The sequence below is a fragment of the Drosophila novamexicana genome, unplaced genomic scaffold, assembly GCF_003285875.2.
Source record: "Drosophila novamexicana strain 15010-1031.04,08,12 unplaced genomic scaffold, DnovRS2.1 tig00004560-arrow-pilon, whole genome shotgun sequence".
Classification (NCBI taxonomy): Eukaryota; Metazoa; Arthropoda; class Insecta; order Diptera; family Drosophilidae; genus Drosophila; species Drosophila novamexicana.
Genome location: NW_020825054.1, coordinates 152,916 through 170,967, shown reverse-complemented (window position 1 = coordinate 170,967; position 18,052 = coordinate 152,916). Strand labels below are relative to the sequence as shown.

Sequence of the window (18,052 nt, the reverse complement as noted above, 5' to 3'; positions counted from 1 at the left end):
CTCAAGCAAGTAGTTAACTTCTTATCTAACGCAGCAGCCGACAGCAGCCACAATCACAGACAGAAAACCGCTCTCTGTCGTCCTTGCTCTCAACGCAGCGCTCGTCCGTCCGTTCGCTTGTTCCGTTCGTGTCGACTTCGTGTGCGGCCCACAGTGCGGCGAGTCCTGTTTCACATTTGTCGCCAGTTTCAATTTCAGTTCAAATTCGTGCCTCGGCCGGATGAGTTGTGTGGTAATCGCGCGGATTCTTAACAACCACACGTGTTGCATTCGCCTCACACACACGCACACACACCCATGAACGCATACACTTTCGGACAAATTACGTTACGTATACGCCGTCGCTGCCATTGCCCTCGAGGCGGCAACTGCAACAGTAATTACGCGACTTTGTTGACGTGAGTGTGAATCAAGGCAAGAAAATTATGTGAATTACATGTGAAGTGCAAAAAGAAGAGAACGAAAACCAAAACAAAAACAAAAATAAAAGCAAACGAGAAAAAAAAAACACAAAAATTAACTGGCGGAAAAGTGTTGGAGTCAGAGCTTAAAGTCTCAGCGTATAAGCGGGCGAGCATGTTAAACGGTTTGCACAATTCTGGTAAGCAGAAAGGCCCATAAATCTATGCCTATAAACATATAGAAGTGTATCTTTGTGTATTTGCTTATTTATATGTATTTATCTGCCACATTTTGTGGCCCTGCGGTTCATATGCAGAGTTTTTTGCCATCGAATTCGTAATATTGAGAAATTGATGAGTGCTTCTGGCAAAACCGTGCTCGTCCTGCCCCCAGGCACCCCATACCCCAACCCCTAACCCCCTCCGTCCCTTTCGCCTGGTGCTGCCAGTGGCAGCCACTTCATTAATATGCAGCAGGCGACATGCGAATGCTGTGCGTTGTCAAAACACCCGCTGCCCCCGTTTCTGGGATCCTAAAGTCCTGCAGCCCGCAGTCACATAGCCAATACCCACACACACACACACCCACAGACAATGCCATTTAATGGTACTGTGTGTGTGTGTTTTGTGAACCTTTCTCTTGGTGTCTGCATTTGTAGAAATGAGTATCCCATAGATGGTAGCCGAGCATTATCGTCCTGCCTCCTGTTGATGATAATGTTCATTTTTGCCTTCCACAACAATTTGCTTTGAACTTTGAGCTGAATCTCCCCTTCAGACACTACTACCCCCCTGCACATTTCCTATTTCTTTCGTGGCTTTTGATGTGACATTATTAAAGTCCTTGGTACCTCTCAGCAGGTGCCCATGAGGCACAATTTATTATTATATTATGACACAATTGTTATTAGGGCAATATCCTCTGAAATGGTTTGGATTTTTCCCCTTGCTGATATTTAACGGCAAAATCGATTAAAGTGTTTTTGGCAGACCTCAACTGAGACTGAAGTTTTGTTTAAATTTTTTAATTAATTTGGACAGAGAAGTCGTTTTTGACAAATGCTAAAAATACTTTACTAGGTATTTTTAGCTTGATGCTTAGGACATATTTCCAAGCTTGTTTAATTGAAATAAAAGATATTTGCGTGCAAGAATTTGAATAACAATGCATTTGTGGCTTAAGCAAACTAGAGTTGAATGTATGAAAATATTTGGCCAATACTTGTTTTAGTTTCTTTTCTTTCTTTTAAATGATGGGCAATAAATTCGACAAAATAGTTTCCCAATCTGACTTATATGTCTTTGTCCAATTATTTAACTTGTCATTGCATAAGTGTATTCTTTACAACTAGTCAATTTGATTGCAATTGAGATATAATATTAAAATATATACCAAATGTTTGGGTTAATATTTGGGTTATAAATTGAATTTATAAAATAGTTATACGCCCAGAAGTCAAATTAGAATCCCACTTCGAGTGACGTGTTTTAATGCAATTAATTCTCTTTACAGATTGATTCTAATTAAAATGAATCGATTTATTATAATTGTGAAATCAAAATTTTATCGTTTAATTTAATTAATATTTTAAACTGAATTTGTGTCAATAAGTAAATAAATTGCATTATAACGAAAAGAAAAAAATGCATAGTTAATATGAGGGATGTGTAAAAAATTTATTATGTTGAAAAAAAAACATGTAGGTTAATATTTATTATATAAATTTACGCATTAATCATAAGAAGGAAATACGCAGGAAACACAAATGAAATTATATGGCTCAAATAACAATTAAATAATGCGCACATTTTTATGTTTACTGTAATGTTTTTTTAATAAATATTATTTATAGCAATTGGCGAGCTGCTTCAGGAAATTTAATTTTAACTATTTGCGATTGGTTAATACTACAATCTGGACGTAGCTTTTTATTGAGCAGGTTTGGGCGAGCATTTAAGCCTTTTATTGGCTGGTTGGCAAATGGTTTCCAACTCGTGCATAAATTATACGCACCAAAGTAAAAAAAAAAGGACAAAGCGCAAAAGCAACTGTCAAGGCAAAAGCAAAGGAAAATCAAACAAGAAAGAAGGGCTATCTTTGGCACGCCGAAGACTCAAAACTCTTGTAGACCTTTTCATAATACTCATAATGATTTACCCGTATCTAAGAAGCACAGGGAAAATAGGTAATGCCGAGTATAGGTAAGTCTTGAAAAGTTTTACATACAGGAACCTTTTTTGCGACAGATCGTTCCTATGGAAGCTATAAGATATAGTGGTCCGATGTTGGTAGGATTTTGCATATATATGTGACGCTTTTAATTATTATTTTTTTGCCAAGCGAATAAATAAGGGAAGGACGTATAGTTATAAGTATGTAACTTTTGTGAAAACAAAATTGTTCACACAAGGACCTAATATGTATTGAGTGCAACAGGAAGAGGCACTTTAGGAAAGTTTCCTGACGATAGCTTTAAAACTGAGAGGAATATAGACATCAGACAGACCGACAGATAGACAGACAGACGGGCAGACGGACTTAATGGGGCCGAAGATGTCTCCTTCTACGCGTTACACATTTCGTAATAAAATTATAAAACCCTCGGCAAGGATATAAAAACAACTTTCTGTTAAAATATGAAAATGTTGTACAATTATCTCAATTCGTCCTTACGCACGCATGCCTTTAGGTCCCTGCGTTTTTTTTTTTTGCTGCTGTTGTAGTAGTTGGCATCGTATTGGTGCGCCCCTAAAAAGTGTTTACACGTCTTTCTTTGCCTGTGTAAGTATTTGTACAGTTTTGTGTTCAGCTTCAGTTGTTTATTGCCAACAAGAAAGGAATGAAATAAGCACAAAACAGCCAAAAAATAACAAATATGAAAATGTATGAAAACAAAAATGTGAATGCAAACAAAGCACACACACTCAAAGACACACGCATACCACAACATCAGGTGGTGCTGTGCGTTCCTATTTAACTTTCTAAATTTCAGCAGTTAATTTATTTGTGCCATATGCTTACTTTTGTTTCACTCATAAGTTTTTATTAAAAGTGGAATAAGAGTGGACTTACAATTAAAAGCTTATTGAAATGGGTCTTGCAATGCTTTCAGCTCTAATTAAGCAGCTTGGGCATTTTCCTGTACAGCTGCGGCTTTTGCAAAACAAATGATTTACACTTATAATCATTTTAGAAAATATATTTAATTCTGTCAGAAGTATCGCCTATTTATCGTCCATTGTAAACAGCTGATGTATATATATGTATTTATATATACATGTATATATATATATATATATATGTGTATATGTAAATGTAAATAAGTTATAAGCACTCCAATAAGCACAAAAATATTTGAACTCTCCCAATTCGTAAGTTTAATTGAGTACATTTTTAATAAAAGTACGAATTCTATTCAGCTGCTCGAATTAAATAAATATTACCTGAATTTTGTTTGTGAAATCGCAATAAAATATTAAAGCAAGTTTGAAGGTTGTTCATATGGCTCAAGGATCAACTCAAGCTATTGGTTCTTAATATTATTTCAATGTGATTTATGATGCTTATCAAAATGGAAAATTGTTGCAAGTTGAGCAGATGTCGTTACTTGAAATTTTGAATATACGCCACGGGCATTCGTTCCAGCACTACAAGGCGAGTTATTATTATTATTATAGCTAGGCATTCAATAAAAAAAAAAAGAACGAAAATTTGTATTAAGCTTGTGGGCAACACGGTGCGGGCATGCCATGGTGCAGGACTCGTGCAGCCCCAAGGAATGCTCGACTGTGCAAAGGCAAGGCGTGGAAATTGCGAGCAAATGGAAATTCTGTGCGACTGATGGCTCGCAACAATTCGTATTGAATGGAATTTGGAGCTGAATGAATGGGGAGCTACTGAATGCTTGCAAATGAAATGGGGAAGCAAGGCAAACGGCGGTAGCAAAGTCAACAGGAGCAGCACGAATAGCAGCAATTGTCGGCAGGGAAGGGGCTGCAGAGTAGAGTTGATTATAAATAACGTTAAGTAAGCGTACATGAATGCATTTTGATTGTCTGCTGTAGTTTACGGCACGTTTCCTTTCCTTGGCTGCGCATGGAAATGAAGGACGACAAGTGCGGCACTAGCCGGTCCTGACTTCGGTTGTCGTTTGGCGACTCGCTGGCAGCCGCTCTGCCACTTCCTTTAATGCAGCGCTAATGTCGAAAGAAACGTATATTTTTATTATTTTTATTTATTCGCTTGCTACTTTGTATGAGAATTCCAACAGCAGTCAGGACATCGCAGTCTCAGTCGCAGCCGCAGTCACAGTCAGCGACATCAGCGACAACGACGACGTCGCATTTCCTTGCTGCAATTTTCCAACGCGCGCTCCGCTTTTCTTCATTTTTTTTATGTGTCGGTTGCGCGCCGTTCTTTTTTGAGGCCATGCAAAATAATGTTTTATATGTTGCAATAAATGTACGATTCCCCACATTCCAGCCCACCCACTCACTTCCCCTACAGTCGGATGACATCCCCTTTCCCTTTCCCATTCCCATTCCCCCACCCACCCCTTCCCATTTCCATTCGCATTCGCATTTGCAGTGGCAACGCGCATACGCAATGTTGTACGCAGTTATCCTTGCGCCCATTTTGTCTGGCTCCCAGCGAGCGTATTTGCATCTGTGTGCGTGTGTGTGCGTGTGTGTGCGTGAGTGGCGTGTCTTTGTGTGTGCCAACTGACAACCTACCAAAATTTGTGCTCTGCTCGCATACGAGTATATTCTCCGAAGTAAATACTCTTCAATTCCCACAAACGACTTGTAAATATTGCAATTTATTACATTTTGGGTGAACAACAAAATATTTTCTGGAAATACCCTAACGAGGAGTATTATAATTTGATCAGCAAACATGATTCAGTATCTTGTTTGTGATTCTGTATCTGTATCTCACATCACTCTATTATATAGCTGACTATAGAAACAAATCAGACTTCGTTGCTTTCTATACTATACCTATAAGCATTTGATACTAAGAGGAAAAGTAAGTTTTGGTATACAAATTTTTGTATTTTTAAAAATATTTAAATTTGAATCTGCATTTAATTTCTGGTATTTGAATATTTTTGCTGTAAGGAAACTAAGACAAAACAAATAATAATCTTTTTTTAAAGTTTTATTTCAAAACACACATTAATTTATAGGATCTGCAAGGGTATTTAACCTTAGACATAACAACAGGCTTTCTGGATGTTTACTAGACTAGGTTATAAAATATTTGTGTTAGCATGTGTTATTCGATGCAGCACTCAAAACAAAATGAAAATTGGGACTGTTGAATGTTTTTCTTTAATATTAAAGTAATTTTTTTTATATTAAATTATCTGAGAGTTACATTTCTTAAGCTGACAAAATTGGGCATAATTTGCAAAAAGGTATTTAGATGTGGATGAGTATGAGATGAGTGTAATTCAAGGCATATTAGCTCAACTCGATTTATTTGTACTCTGTTGTTTTGTAGAACCCTAATGCATTACTTTGTGATTCCTTTTGTGCCTTGCTTAACAATGAAATGTATCGTATGGCAATTAAATCAAAGATCAAACATTGGGCCCTTCAGTTGCCGTCAGTGGCATAAATGTTTAACAAACCGTCGGACATTTTCGATTTTGCAGCCGTTTGTTGTTTGTTGGCAACTCGTTGTTGTTGTTGTTGTTAACCCAATCGGCGCTCATTTGGGTCCTTTGGCGTGTCATTAATTGTTGTAGTTGTTGTTGTATTAACAATTCGTGCGTTGCGCCTGTGTCACGTTTCGCATGACGAGAAATTCGCTGCGTGTTCTCCTTGTTTCTGTCGTCCTTATTGACATTGTCAATTTTGCATAATTTCTGATAAGGCAAAATGTTAAAGATTGTTGGCCTTAAAAATGGCACAAGGAATAGAGCAAAAGACAGAGGAAGAGATCGAGAGAAAGACAGAGAGGCAGATAGCGGCCGGATAAGATATCCTCGTAAAAGTTCGTAGAGTGAAATGTTTTCATTTTGTGCCCAAGCAGCAGACCATGAAAATCAACATACGAATTCATGCCTCCCATCACTCGTCCATGGCCTTACTCCCTCTTCCACTTCCCTGCACAACATGCTGCATGCTTTTCGCCTGTTTGTATGCTCTACAAAATGCACACCCACAGACGCCATATGAAGTATGTGCAAATGAAAAAATGGTGAATTCCACAAAACAAATATAAATAAAAAATAAAAAAATGAAGAACAGAAACTATTTCAAATGGCAAGTCTTGCAAATAGACAAGCACAAAAAAATACGAATTTTCTTCCTCTGAATGCCGTAGAAAACTGCAAATCATTTAGACAACATGTTTACAGTTAGAACTGCCATCACAATTGGACTAATGAGCTGAATGAAAATTGCATTTTCCGAAGACAAGTTCCCATTTGCTGTATAAAATAACAATTGTCACAAAGCGAACTGCATGCTCATTTGGAATGATACGTGATTGTTTTTAATTGGAAATATATCGATGGCAAGCATTTTTAAACATAAAATCAATTATGGACATGTATCAAAAAGAATTTTGTTTGATTTATAGTTAAACTCTGGTCGAATGCATCTATAAATCTATGTTGTCTTCTGTTATTCAGTTAAGCAAATATATCAGTGCTAGCATGTTAACATATAAATGTATGTTTATTTTATTTAAAAGCAAGTTGTGTAAAAAGCTCGTGAATGAAAGCAAAAAATTGTATCTCTCTGATGCTTACAATCGGTTTGATGTTTGAATATAAACCCTGAGCTTTATAGAACTTTAAAAATTGTATAAATATAAATGTATAATCATAAATAAATGTTTTCATAATATATTTCTCAAATTTTTGTACATTTAGTTTTCAAGCTGTTCAAACGTCTTTGTAAAGTATATAGTAGTGTATATTATAAATAATATCAAATAAATAAACCAAAACATGTTCTCTAAATTATAGTTTTTAATGGGGATCTATTAAAAAAACAATATTTTTTCATTTCAGAAATCTTTTTCAAGTTTTTTTTTCAGACAACTATTAACTTTTCCGACAATTTTGATACTATTTAGAAGAACAAATTTCTAGAATTTCTCAATTTTATGTTGATCTTATTTGCGAAATATTTATTCAAAAGTTAACTACGTTTATTAGACAACTAAACTTTTCTGTCCCTACTAACACATTATTATACACCCTTATCGGTTCTATTTTGTACAACTAACTATGCCTTGCATGAACAAGGAGTCTTCTCTTCCTCGTATAAAGTCGTCTATTCTTAACTATTTAGCAAGTAGAAAATAGATAGTCGATAGTAGATAGATAGCCTATAGTCCAAGTTTTATTCACTTTTGTACTTCGCAATTCGGGGCGTGTGTTACACGAATGCGCAATTCGGTCGGTTGGGCGGGAGGTGGGATGTGGAATGTGCTGCACATTGGAATGGGCAACGCGCGAATAATACTATTTTAAAAAAAATGATTAAAATTATTGCACTAATTAAATCTTAATATAATAAGCCAGATGATTTATGATGATGGGAGAGCTTTGTTTGGTCAGTACTGTGAATATTTTTGCTAGGTTCTTAAGTTTATATAATAAGACATATGTGATATACGATATAGAGTATCTTTGGGTAATTGAATCAATTAATGAATTAGGCATTATAATATTAAAACCATATAAATATATTTTTAATTGCTTAAAAAATAATTTGCATACAAAGTTATGATAAATAAAATATTGTATAACCAAATGGTATGTTATAAAACTCAGGCCATAAAAATAGCTTTTGAGTTTTACATTGATTAATTATATTAATAATTATGGCTTTATAATATAACTTGAAATTAATCATTCCGATTGGGAAACAAACGTAAAACTATAAAAATATGCATAAAATAGGCTAAATTCTATTTCTATTCTATTTTACTTGATGACGTTGGTATATTAAAAATAAAATAAATAATAAGCATTAGCTGCCTGAAAAGCTGCCCTTAAGTGTAATACTTGTTCTATGTTGGTTCTCGACAGATTCTTCAAAGAAATTCACTCTCAAAATCAGTTTTCGTCAACTTGCCGCACATAAACATTATTATCTACGCAATACTTAAGTTGGCATTTTATTATCTTGCCATCTTGTTTTATATGAAGCAGACTTATGCATTAAAAACTATTAGAGAAGTTTAGTATAGTTGAGTTGAGTTTTGCTGTTGGCCCAAAACTTTAATTTGAGTTTCGTAAAGAAAATTGTGAAAACGAAATGCCGCAAACGAAGAAAAATAAAAAATAAATCTCAGTGTTAGTGAGAGGTGGAGAGTGGGCACTGGGTTAGTGCCTGCCGGTCAATACCCTCGGCATCTGTCGGCAACTGTGGCTTTCTCATATGCTGCTCGCAGCGCCCAACTCAAAGCTGGCTTCAATTTCCTTTCAACATATACTGCTTTGCTACCCGCCCACCTGCAGTTCAGGAAAAACTTTATGTCATCCCACTAGAGTCGTGAAAAAGAGCAGCCCCCTTTTGCCGCACACGCCCAAATATTTGGCAAGAATTTACGCTGTCTCACTCTAGCACTCACGGTTGGTGTCGCTTTGGAAACTTTTGCCCCACTGTGGAAACTATTTAAATTTGGTGTTGGCCTTTTTTATTTTTATTATATATTTTTTTTTTTTTTGATCCGCTCGCAAAAAGTTTGCTATAAATAATTTTTGCATTTTTATTGTGCATTTTTATGCATTTGGTGCGCGGGCTCGATATCGAAGTTGGCTCGGAAATAAATATGAAAAGTTTTATTTATGTTTGCGGCCAGGACTAAGTCGTGGCTAGAGCCGAGAACCAAAGAGTCCGCGGGCGTTATATTTATGGCATTTGTTTGCCAACAAGTTTCAATAGCTCAATCACGCCATCGGCGCAGCTAAACAAATAGTAATCACATGCAATATTCTTGCTGTAAGCGTGCTCCACACCGGATTTCTATTTCTACTTCAACTTTATGTATATTTTTATTTTGTTTTCGCCCACAGTTCGAGTGACAAACATCATCAATGTGAGTGCTGCGTGGCTTTTGCTGTGCTGCTAGCTGCTCCTGGGGGCAATGAAATCAAGGAAGCTGCCCAAGGTTTGTGGCCTCAACTGTTTGACCCTTGTCTATTTACCGCTGATGCTGCCCATCCTAAGATGCACGGCTATTGGCACAGGCAGTGGGAGCAACAGCGGCAGCGGCAGCGGCAGCGGCGACGCGGACTTCGACTATCGCATGCAGCGTGTGCGGAACGTGCTGAAGGAGGTGCCGCTGATCGACGGCCACAACGACTTGCCCTGGAATATTCGCAAGTTCCTCAAGAATCAGCTGAAGGACTTTCACTTTGGCAGCGATTTGCGCGAACTGGCGCCCTGGTCTTCGAGCGCCTGGAGCCATACGGATCTGCGTCGTCTCAAAGAGGGCATGGTCTCTGCACAGTTCTGGTCCGCCTACGCGCCCTGCTCCTCACAACATCTGGATGCAGTGCAGCTAACGCTGGAACAGATCGATTTGATACGGCGCCTGGTACTGCTCTATCCGCATCACATGGCACTGGTCACCAGCGCTGCGGGCATCGAGCAAACCCATCGCACGGGCAAAATAGCCAGCCTGATTGGCGTCGAGGGTGGCCATGCGATCGGCACCAGTCTGAGCGTTCTGCGCATGTTTTATCAACTGGGCGCCCGATATCTTACACTCACTCACACCTGCAACACACCTTGGTAAGTCAAGCGTCTACAGCCATTAGTTTGGCAGATTATTAATTGACCAACGTTTACAGGGCGGACTGCTGCAAAGTTGACGAGCCAGGCAAATATCCACACATAGGTGGCCTCTCCCAGTTTGGCAAGGTAATTATCATATGTATGACCTAATAGATAAGAAAATAGAGAGAGAGAGACAGAGAAAGAGGGAGAGAGAGGGAGAAAGAAAGAGAGAGAGAGAGAGGGAAGCGAGAGGTGGAGTGAAGGAGAGAAAGAAAGATGTATAGTAATGTAAATTAGAGCAAGAGTATGACAACATACATTTTAAAATCTATATTACTTAAATTTATGAGACTCACATAGAGGGGCAATATTTTAAAATACATACATATGCAGCGCATTCGAATATAAGAATCGACAGACATAAATACAAATTAACATTCACACATACATATTTAGAAAGAGCGGGAATAACTCGACGTTGCGCAGGTCAAATTATTCTTAATATTTAATACTCTTAACCTTAAAGGGTGGAATGCTTAATTCGTAATAATGAAATATTCTTATTGATTTTTCAACTATATCGAATTCCTTTGACAGCTTGTGGTGAAGGAAATGAATCGCTTGGGCATGATTGTTGATCTGTCGCACGTGTCGGTGCCAACAATGTTGGATGCATTGGCCACATCCCGAGCGCCGCTCATATTCTCGCACTCCTCGGCGCATGCCATATGTAATAGTTCCCGCAATGTACCGGATCATGTATTGCAGCGCATTGTACGTAATAAACAGGCTGCAAGTGAAAGCCAATTAAATACTGGACCCTAATCTAATGGGGCTCTCTTACTTTACAGGCCATTAACGGCGGCTTGGTTATGGTTGCATTCTATCCGCACTTTGTCAGCTGCTCGGGGCAGGCGACACTGCACGATGTTGTTGGTAGGTTTGCCGACTTAGAAGAAAATTAACTATGGATTTAACCTATTTTGTACTGTCCACTTCGCAGCGCATATAAACCACATACGCGAGGTGGCTGGTATAGACCATGTGGGCATTGGGGCTGGCTACGATGGCGTCAATCTGTAAGTTAACAAAGGAATTTTGTTGGTTGTTGTTATGTTTTGCTATATTCCGCGTATGATTTTGGTATTTCCTTGCTATTTATACGGTATTTTTTGTTTGTATGATATTTTGACAGCGTGCCCAAAGGCTTGGAGGATGTTTCCAAATATCCGCATCTCTTTGCAACCCTGCTCGAGTCGGATAAATGGTCGGAGGGGGATATAGCGAAGCTGGCTGGACGAAATCTCATACGCGTTTTCAAGGAAGTGGAAGCGGTGAGTGGAGAAGCCAAAAAAAAAAAAAATATGCTAGAAAAAAACATGTTTGGCCATTCGCATTCCATTGTTCACTGTGTACTGCATTTTCTGGATGGCTTCGACTAGTTGTGTATTACCTTGCGGATTAAGGCTTAGTCAGAGCTCTAGACAAAAGCACAATTCTCGGCCAACAAAAAACGTGTCCCAAGTTGAGCCACTGTTGAGCAGCTTCACAAAAAAAACAGTAAGAAGCTGAAGTTGTAGCTGTAGCTGCTGCCGTCTGCATTCTCTAGCTTGCTTGTTATTGCACATGGAAAATTCCTTTCAAAGGATAAAGAGAATAATGTGGCTTTGCAATGGAATTTGCACATTCTTGGTGCGTATAGCAAACGGGCCAAGAACGGAGCGGAACTATGATTGGGGCGACTCTGGCGTCGAAAAGACGCAAGTTGTGAAATAATTTTAAAAGGATTTTCAAATGGTTATTCCGATATTTATACATGAGCATGACCAGCAGTCAGCAGACAGCAGTCAGCAGGCAGCAGTCAGCAGCCAGCAGTAAAAGCTGCTGCAGTTTGTTTGCGGATGTGGTCAGCATGTTTGCTGTATGCTTAGCTGGCTAGGATCGGCTTGCTTGCAGCTTCTATTTGTTCCTTTGGCAGCTCTGTTGCTGTTACTTCAATTCAATTTAATTCAATACGCCTTGCTTAAATGTTGGATTGTCAGTCACTGTGTGCGAGTCCTTTGAGCAGGTCACTCCATCGACTACGAATGCCACTCAATGCTTAGCACCATTCAGCCAAGTATTCGAAGAGAGTTTGCTTTGCAGTTGAATGACTGCCTGAGCAAACATTTAGGCTCAAACTGTTTGGTAACTGTGGCAAAGGAATTTTGTTCATCCACAAACGGCTTACACAGTATTTTTATTTTTTTTTTTTTGTTTTTTGAAAGGGGGAACTGCTTGATTTTGCCATCCTTAATTGTTACATATTCATCTGGCAAAAGTTTTTGCTCTGTATTGTTAATTTTTTGAGCAACAGCAGAAGGTTTTTGGATCGTTATTAACAGATAAGTCTGCCAAATTTAAAGCCACATGCGTTGACAAATTTTGTCCATAGTTTTATTAAATCGCAACTAAAATTTAAAATATGAAATCTAAAACGAATATATTTACATGTTGAATTGATTATTTAACGTTCTCATAAAATGAAATTTGAAACTAATATTTTATTTGGGACCTCTCTTCTCAAAGACACTGCATTTTCTAAGCTTGGAAAATTGCTATTGTTTGAAAACTAATTTAAAATGTCCGAGTCGAGTTGGTAGCTGGATGAGTCTGGTCATTTAAAGATTTAATACCAAATAATAATAAATCATACGTCCCGCCCCCACTTTGAACTTTGCTCGTGAGGCGCTCATTTTATTGCTATTGCTCATTATAAAAACCCCCATAAGCTGCGCCTCACGAAAAAGAGATGCCGCAGCATTTTTTTAATTTTGCGCTTATCTCTGCGTCTGCAAACTTTAATCATATTCCTATTCTCTGGTTCTCTGACGCTGACGCTGACGCTGACTCTGACTCAGTCCCCGACTTTGACTCTTACTCTTACTCTGAGTGGCGAGGCTGACGCCTTATCTGCCTGCAACATTGTAATTAGTTTTGGTTCTGCGCTTCTTTTCTATGTGCACTGAGCAAAAAATAAACTACATTACGACAATGGCTCCTCTATGTGATTACAATGAGCACTGCCATGTACATACTTACTTAGTAATGTGTATGCGAAGGGAGCCGCATGGGCACGGCAAAAAGTGTTGCCGACTCTTGCAAAGCTGGTGATTAAAATCGTTGCGCTTTTATTGCATTTTGCACTCAGGAGCAATAAAAAATGAATATAGATATTTATATGTATATGTTCGCATGAAAGGCAGTTTATAGTAAATATAAATATATATTACAGCCTTTAGTGTTTATTATATGGCATAATGCTCATTAAGAATTGTGCTCGCATTGTTATACTTTGCTGTTTGTTGCCATTTTTGTTCACTCTGCCACAAAGTAATTAAAAAATTTTGCCCAGTGCTCTTTTTTATTTGAGTACTATTTTATACTTTTGGTTCCAACGCCGCGTGAAAGCTTGATAAAAAAAATCAGCGCACAACTCTTATGCAAGGCCCATTTATCGCGTTTGGTGACCCGAATTTGCAATAAAATGTATATTATGGCAGTCACCGTCTCCTGTAATGCAATTAAATGAACACAAGAACCTGTTCAAATGTTCAATTATTAGACGCTTAATGCTCTTTCCCTGGAGAGGGCGCAAAACCCAAGCCTTGGCCCAGTAGGTCAACAGGGACCCTTGTCGTGTCTCTCGTCTGTGTCTGTGCTTCTATTTGTGTTTGTATTCGTATATGTTTATGTGTATATGTGTGGGCATGGGTGTTGGTGTTTGGAGTGGGCGTTGGCATCGTTGTGATAATTAAGCAAGTCCTAGAAATTAGGCAAAAGGCCATTTTAATGATTGTCATCTCTTATGCAAACACTCACACGCATACTGATGCCTATTTTATACCCTTTCATGCCAGACACGCACGAGGACTTATTATGCTTGCGACTTGAAGTCCTTGTTATGTGTTCCAATTAAATAAATCAGCTTAAATTCTACGGGTTTCATATATTTTTTGGGGTTTTAATATAAATATATTATTATAATAAATATTATTATTACAATTAATCATTTGATGCTTGTAATTATTACTGTTATATTAGTTATTTTATTAATTTAAAGCAAACTTTGCTTGAAGTACTTTAAATTTTATATAACGCCCACTAGCTACCATTAACCCATAAGTGTGTCGAAGTGATAAAAATAAGCGAAATTAGGGCAATAGAGATTTGAGGCAGTTCGTGGGAATGCTTCAGTTCAGTTCATGCTGTGGCGCCTTTTCAATGCGACCCAACAACAACCACAAATGAATGGCTGGGTATGCGGATGAAGGGGTGTGGCGTGTGGGGTGCATGGGTGAGGTCTGGGTGGCCTTTTGATGGTGCTACAGGCCCAGCAGCCATAGCCATGAACATGATAATTTTCTTGACGCCAGTTTTTATCTAGACAAAAGCAGAGGCAGTCAAGGCAGCTGAGGCTCTGCTGAGGTCGTTGCTTGTGTTTGTGCAAATGTATCTTTTATTTTAGCCTTTTATGAGAGTATCTAATGCGAGCATGGAAAGGCATTTGGCACGACACATAGCCCAAGTGGCGGCATTGGGCAAAAGTCCTCGGCAAATGGCAGCAATTTGTGCGAGACAAATTCATTTAAATATCCTTTAGCCGGCCTGTGTCTGTACTCAGCCTCTATCGATGTATGTGTATGTGTGTGAGTGTGTGTGTGTATGGGTGGGTGTGTGTGTGCGCGAACTGACCTTCTTACAATTGATTTGGTTAGCATTAAAATGGCGCAGCGGCTCTTTAACAGCCATTTTCGCTTTGAACTTTTTACTCAAATGTAACAGTGAAATGTGCTTTTCATTTATGCAACTCAAAGCGGCCGGAAAAGCGTAGCCAAAGGCAAATCCCACAAAGAACTTATGGGGTAATGGGCGGAGTGGGCGTGGCCAAAGTGCAATGACTGCGGCTCACAGTCTGAGCCAAAGCTGACGTTTTATTGTTGTTTGTATATGGCAAGCAGCGCGCACATAAAGCCTCATAAAAAGTCGTAAATTCGATTGTTATACGGCAAACAAAGCACCGGAAATGGGCTGAGCGGGCTGCCTCTGCCTGTCCCTCCCATCCTATCCTTGCTGGCTGCTGCCCTTCTTTAACTGCGTCTGCCTTTTCTTCGCCCTCTGTTCTGTCCCCGCTCTGACGCAGCTGTGCGGCCTCAAAAGGTGTTTGGTGTTGAAAACAAAACATTTTTTGTTATGTTTTATTTTATTTTATTTTTATTTTTGCCTTTTTTCTGTTTTTGTTTTTGCATATATTTTGTTTTATTGTGGCTCCCGTTTCGTCTGTTTTTTGCGCGGCATAAAATGGGCCTCAAACTTTCTGCAAAGCACACACTAAGTTGGCCAAACAATACGCAAAAGGCTAGAACGAGCTTCTCTGTGGGCTTAGAAGTCCTTTAAGGACTCGTTGTAATGCGTTGCCAATACGGCCTGTAAATGGCTTTGTAAGACTAAATAATTTAATGGGAATATGATTACTTTATAAGTGGCTGGAATCTGTATAACGATGAGAATTTTTCTTACTAAACAGATTTCTGTAGGCCGCTTGTCCAAGTAGCCCAGCTTAAGTTACCAAACAAATTAAATTCCTTTATTTTCTTTACGAATTTTTTGACATCATTTGCAAAGTTGTTACTATAGCCTAAAGTAACAGTTATTTTTACGCCATTCGAAAATGTTTAAAAACATTTTTAGGTAAAAAAAAAATTGTTAACTTCTTTAAAGAGTAATCAAAACAATTAAAGCTTATTTAGAGCTATTAAAACTATTAAAAGACAGGCACGGAAAACAGCAAAGTTTGCTGAAATTTTAAAGAAATATATTTCCTGTGATGGAAGGTCGATTTGGCACTTTTAAAATATCTGTTTAAAAAATAAATTAAGAAATACTACTGTAGCTACCTTATGTGATGGAGGCGCACGCTAATACCTTCTCTTCAAAGATCTTTGCTCGAATTAATTTAAGGTCTGTTTAACGGAAATAGCAGTAAAAGAGTTGATGGGTGGAGTTTCGAGTTGAAATTCATTGCCAAAGATCTTTATGAAAAACCATTTGAGGTCGAAGTTTTATGTTTTGTTCGACTGGCTTCAAACTTATTTTTAAGGCACATGCCTCTGAGATTATGAAAATTCCACCCGCAACATTGGTAAGGTTGAGAAAAGTTATTTAATCACGAACCGTTCGGGTTGAAAATCATTTTTAAATATGTTTGTAAAAAATAAACTGAGACGTGTTTCATGCCTTTCGAATAAGCCGCCCTTCATGGGTGGAAAATGCGTTGATCGAAAGCTTATTTGTCGGTTTCAAGATTGACACCAATAGACTAACATGGGCGGGAAAAAATAATTCCATATTTTTAGTTTTTATTAGATGACGCTAACAGATATTTTTAAATAAAAGTTCAAGATATCCCAGGAAAATTTTAATTTTCCACGAACAGGAACTGGCTGAAAAAGTTTATATCTGAAATTTTAAGCAGAAAATAATTTACGGATAACCCTGTCTTATCTGAAATTTTAAGCAGAAAATATTTTGCGGATAACTCGGTCTTATCCGAAATTTTAAGCAGAAAATATTTTACGGATACCTTGTCTTATCCGTAAAATATTTTCTGCTTAAAATTTAAGATATAACTTTCAGTACATTTTCGAATAAGTATGGTATTGCTTTAAAATAAGTATTACAGTTTTATGAACACTGATTACATTCTTTATCAATAATAACTCTCTCATACGAATTAATTGAGCAATACAATTGTATATAAAAGGATTGTGATGACAAGCAACATTACCAAATCAAGCAATTTAAAGTTTGAGCTCAATTCATATATTTTATATATTTTTTTTAGACAATATATTTCAATTAGTTTTAAGTCCATTTTCAGTATGCGGCACATTCAATTCAATATCTATTATGCCAGTAATATACTCAACATTTAAGTAATTAATAACGCAAAATGCTTCTAAGAGTCAACAGAAATTGAACTTCAATTTGAATAGTAAGCAAAAACTTTCGCCATTTGCTTTGCACAGCTGAAAACTTAAGATGTGCCAATTGAATACACAAAAGTTGTTGGCATATGCCATACACTTTTATTAGTTTTTGGGCGCAGCTGTTGGCAAACCTAATCAAACTACATTTATATTGCGCATACGCCGCATGGCACCGAAGTTTTAGTTGAGATGTATTTAAGATTTGTTTTTATTTGGTTTTCATTTTAGGTGCGTGATCAAATGGAATTATTGCGAGTGCAACCGATTGATCAGTCAATTCCAGCTGAGGACATTATGGGCAGATCCTACTGTCGGTATCAAGGACCAAGAACGTGATAATTTCTTTATATGTAAAGTTTTTGCATGCACAAATACACACACACACACAAACACACACACATATACCCACATCAATGCCAGGAGCCAGAGAAGAGAGAGAAGAAATTATGTCAAGCGTACGTGTTGTAAAGTGAAACTTGTTTTAGGTTAATTGACAAAGTTTTTTCGTCGTTACATGCGAGCATTTGTTTTTATAGTGCATGTGTGTTGAAGTATGTGTATCACACATACACACACACACACACACACACACAAACACACAAACACACACACACACATACGCACACTTGTTTACTTACACCCACACACATATACTTTCAATCGCTCAGACTCCAAGCGGCAGCTGCTGCCTGGCAACATTGTGCGCAGCTGGCCGTGCACATAAACAAATACAAAGTGGCATAGCGGCGGCCATACTTCACATACACACACTAACGCACACATATGCCCACCCACTATATCCTTTCCGCCCTTCTCGTCCTGGCAACCACTTCAACACTAAGGTTACCATAGCTTAGCCAACATTGTATAAAT

General features: G+C 38.0%; 1 protein-coding gene across 1 annotated transcript; it reads left to right on the top strand.

Moving 5' to 3' along the window:
• The first annotated feature begins 529 nt into the window (after positions 1-529).
• Positions 530-17,788, top strand: LOC115770758 (dipeptidase 1). The gene is made up of 8 exons (XM_030716171.1): positions 530-601; positions 9,446-10,166; positions 10,226-10,295; positions 10,749-10,925; positions 11,003-11,087; positions 11,155-11,230; positions 11,347-11,485; positions 17,408-17,788. The coding sequence occupies exons 2-8, from the start codon at positions 9,517-9,519 to the stop codon at positions 17,513-17,515; spliced, it is 1,305 nt and encodes a 434-aa protein (XP_030572031.1). The 5' UTR covers positions 530-601; positions 9,446-9,516; the 3' UTR covers positions 17,516-17,788.
• Positions 17,789-18,052: the final 264 nt, after the last annotated feature.

Excerpts from the sequence above, each read along its gene's own strand:
- LOC115770758 (XM_030716171.1), top strand. The coding sequence starts at position 9,517 with ATGAAATCAAGGAAGCTGCCCAAGGTTTGTGGCCTCAACTGTTTGACC. Across the intron at positions 11,088-11,154 it reads GACACTGCACGATGTTGTTG|CGCATATAAACCACATACGC; the intron begins GTAGGTTTGCCG and ends TCCACTTCGCAG. Across the intron at positions 11,231-11,346 it reads GGCTACGATGGCGTCAATCT|CGTGCCCAAAGGCTTGGAGG; the intron begins GTAAGTTAACAA and ends ATATTTTGACAG.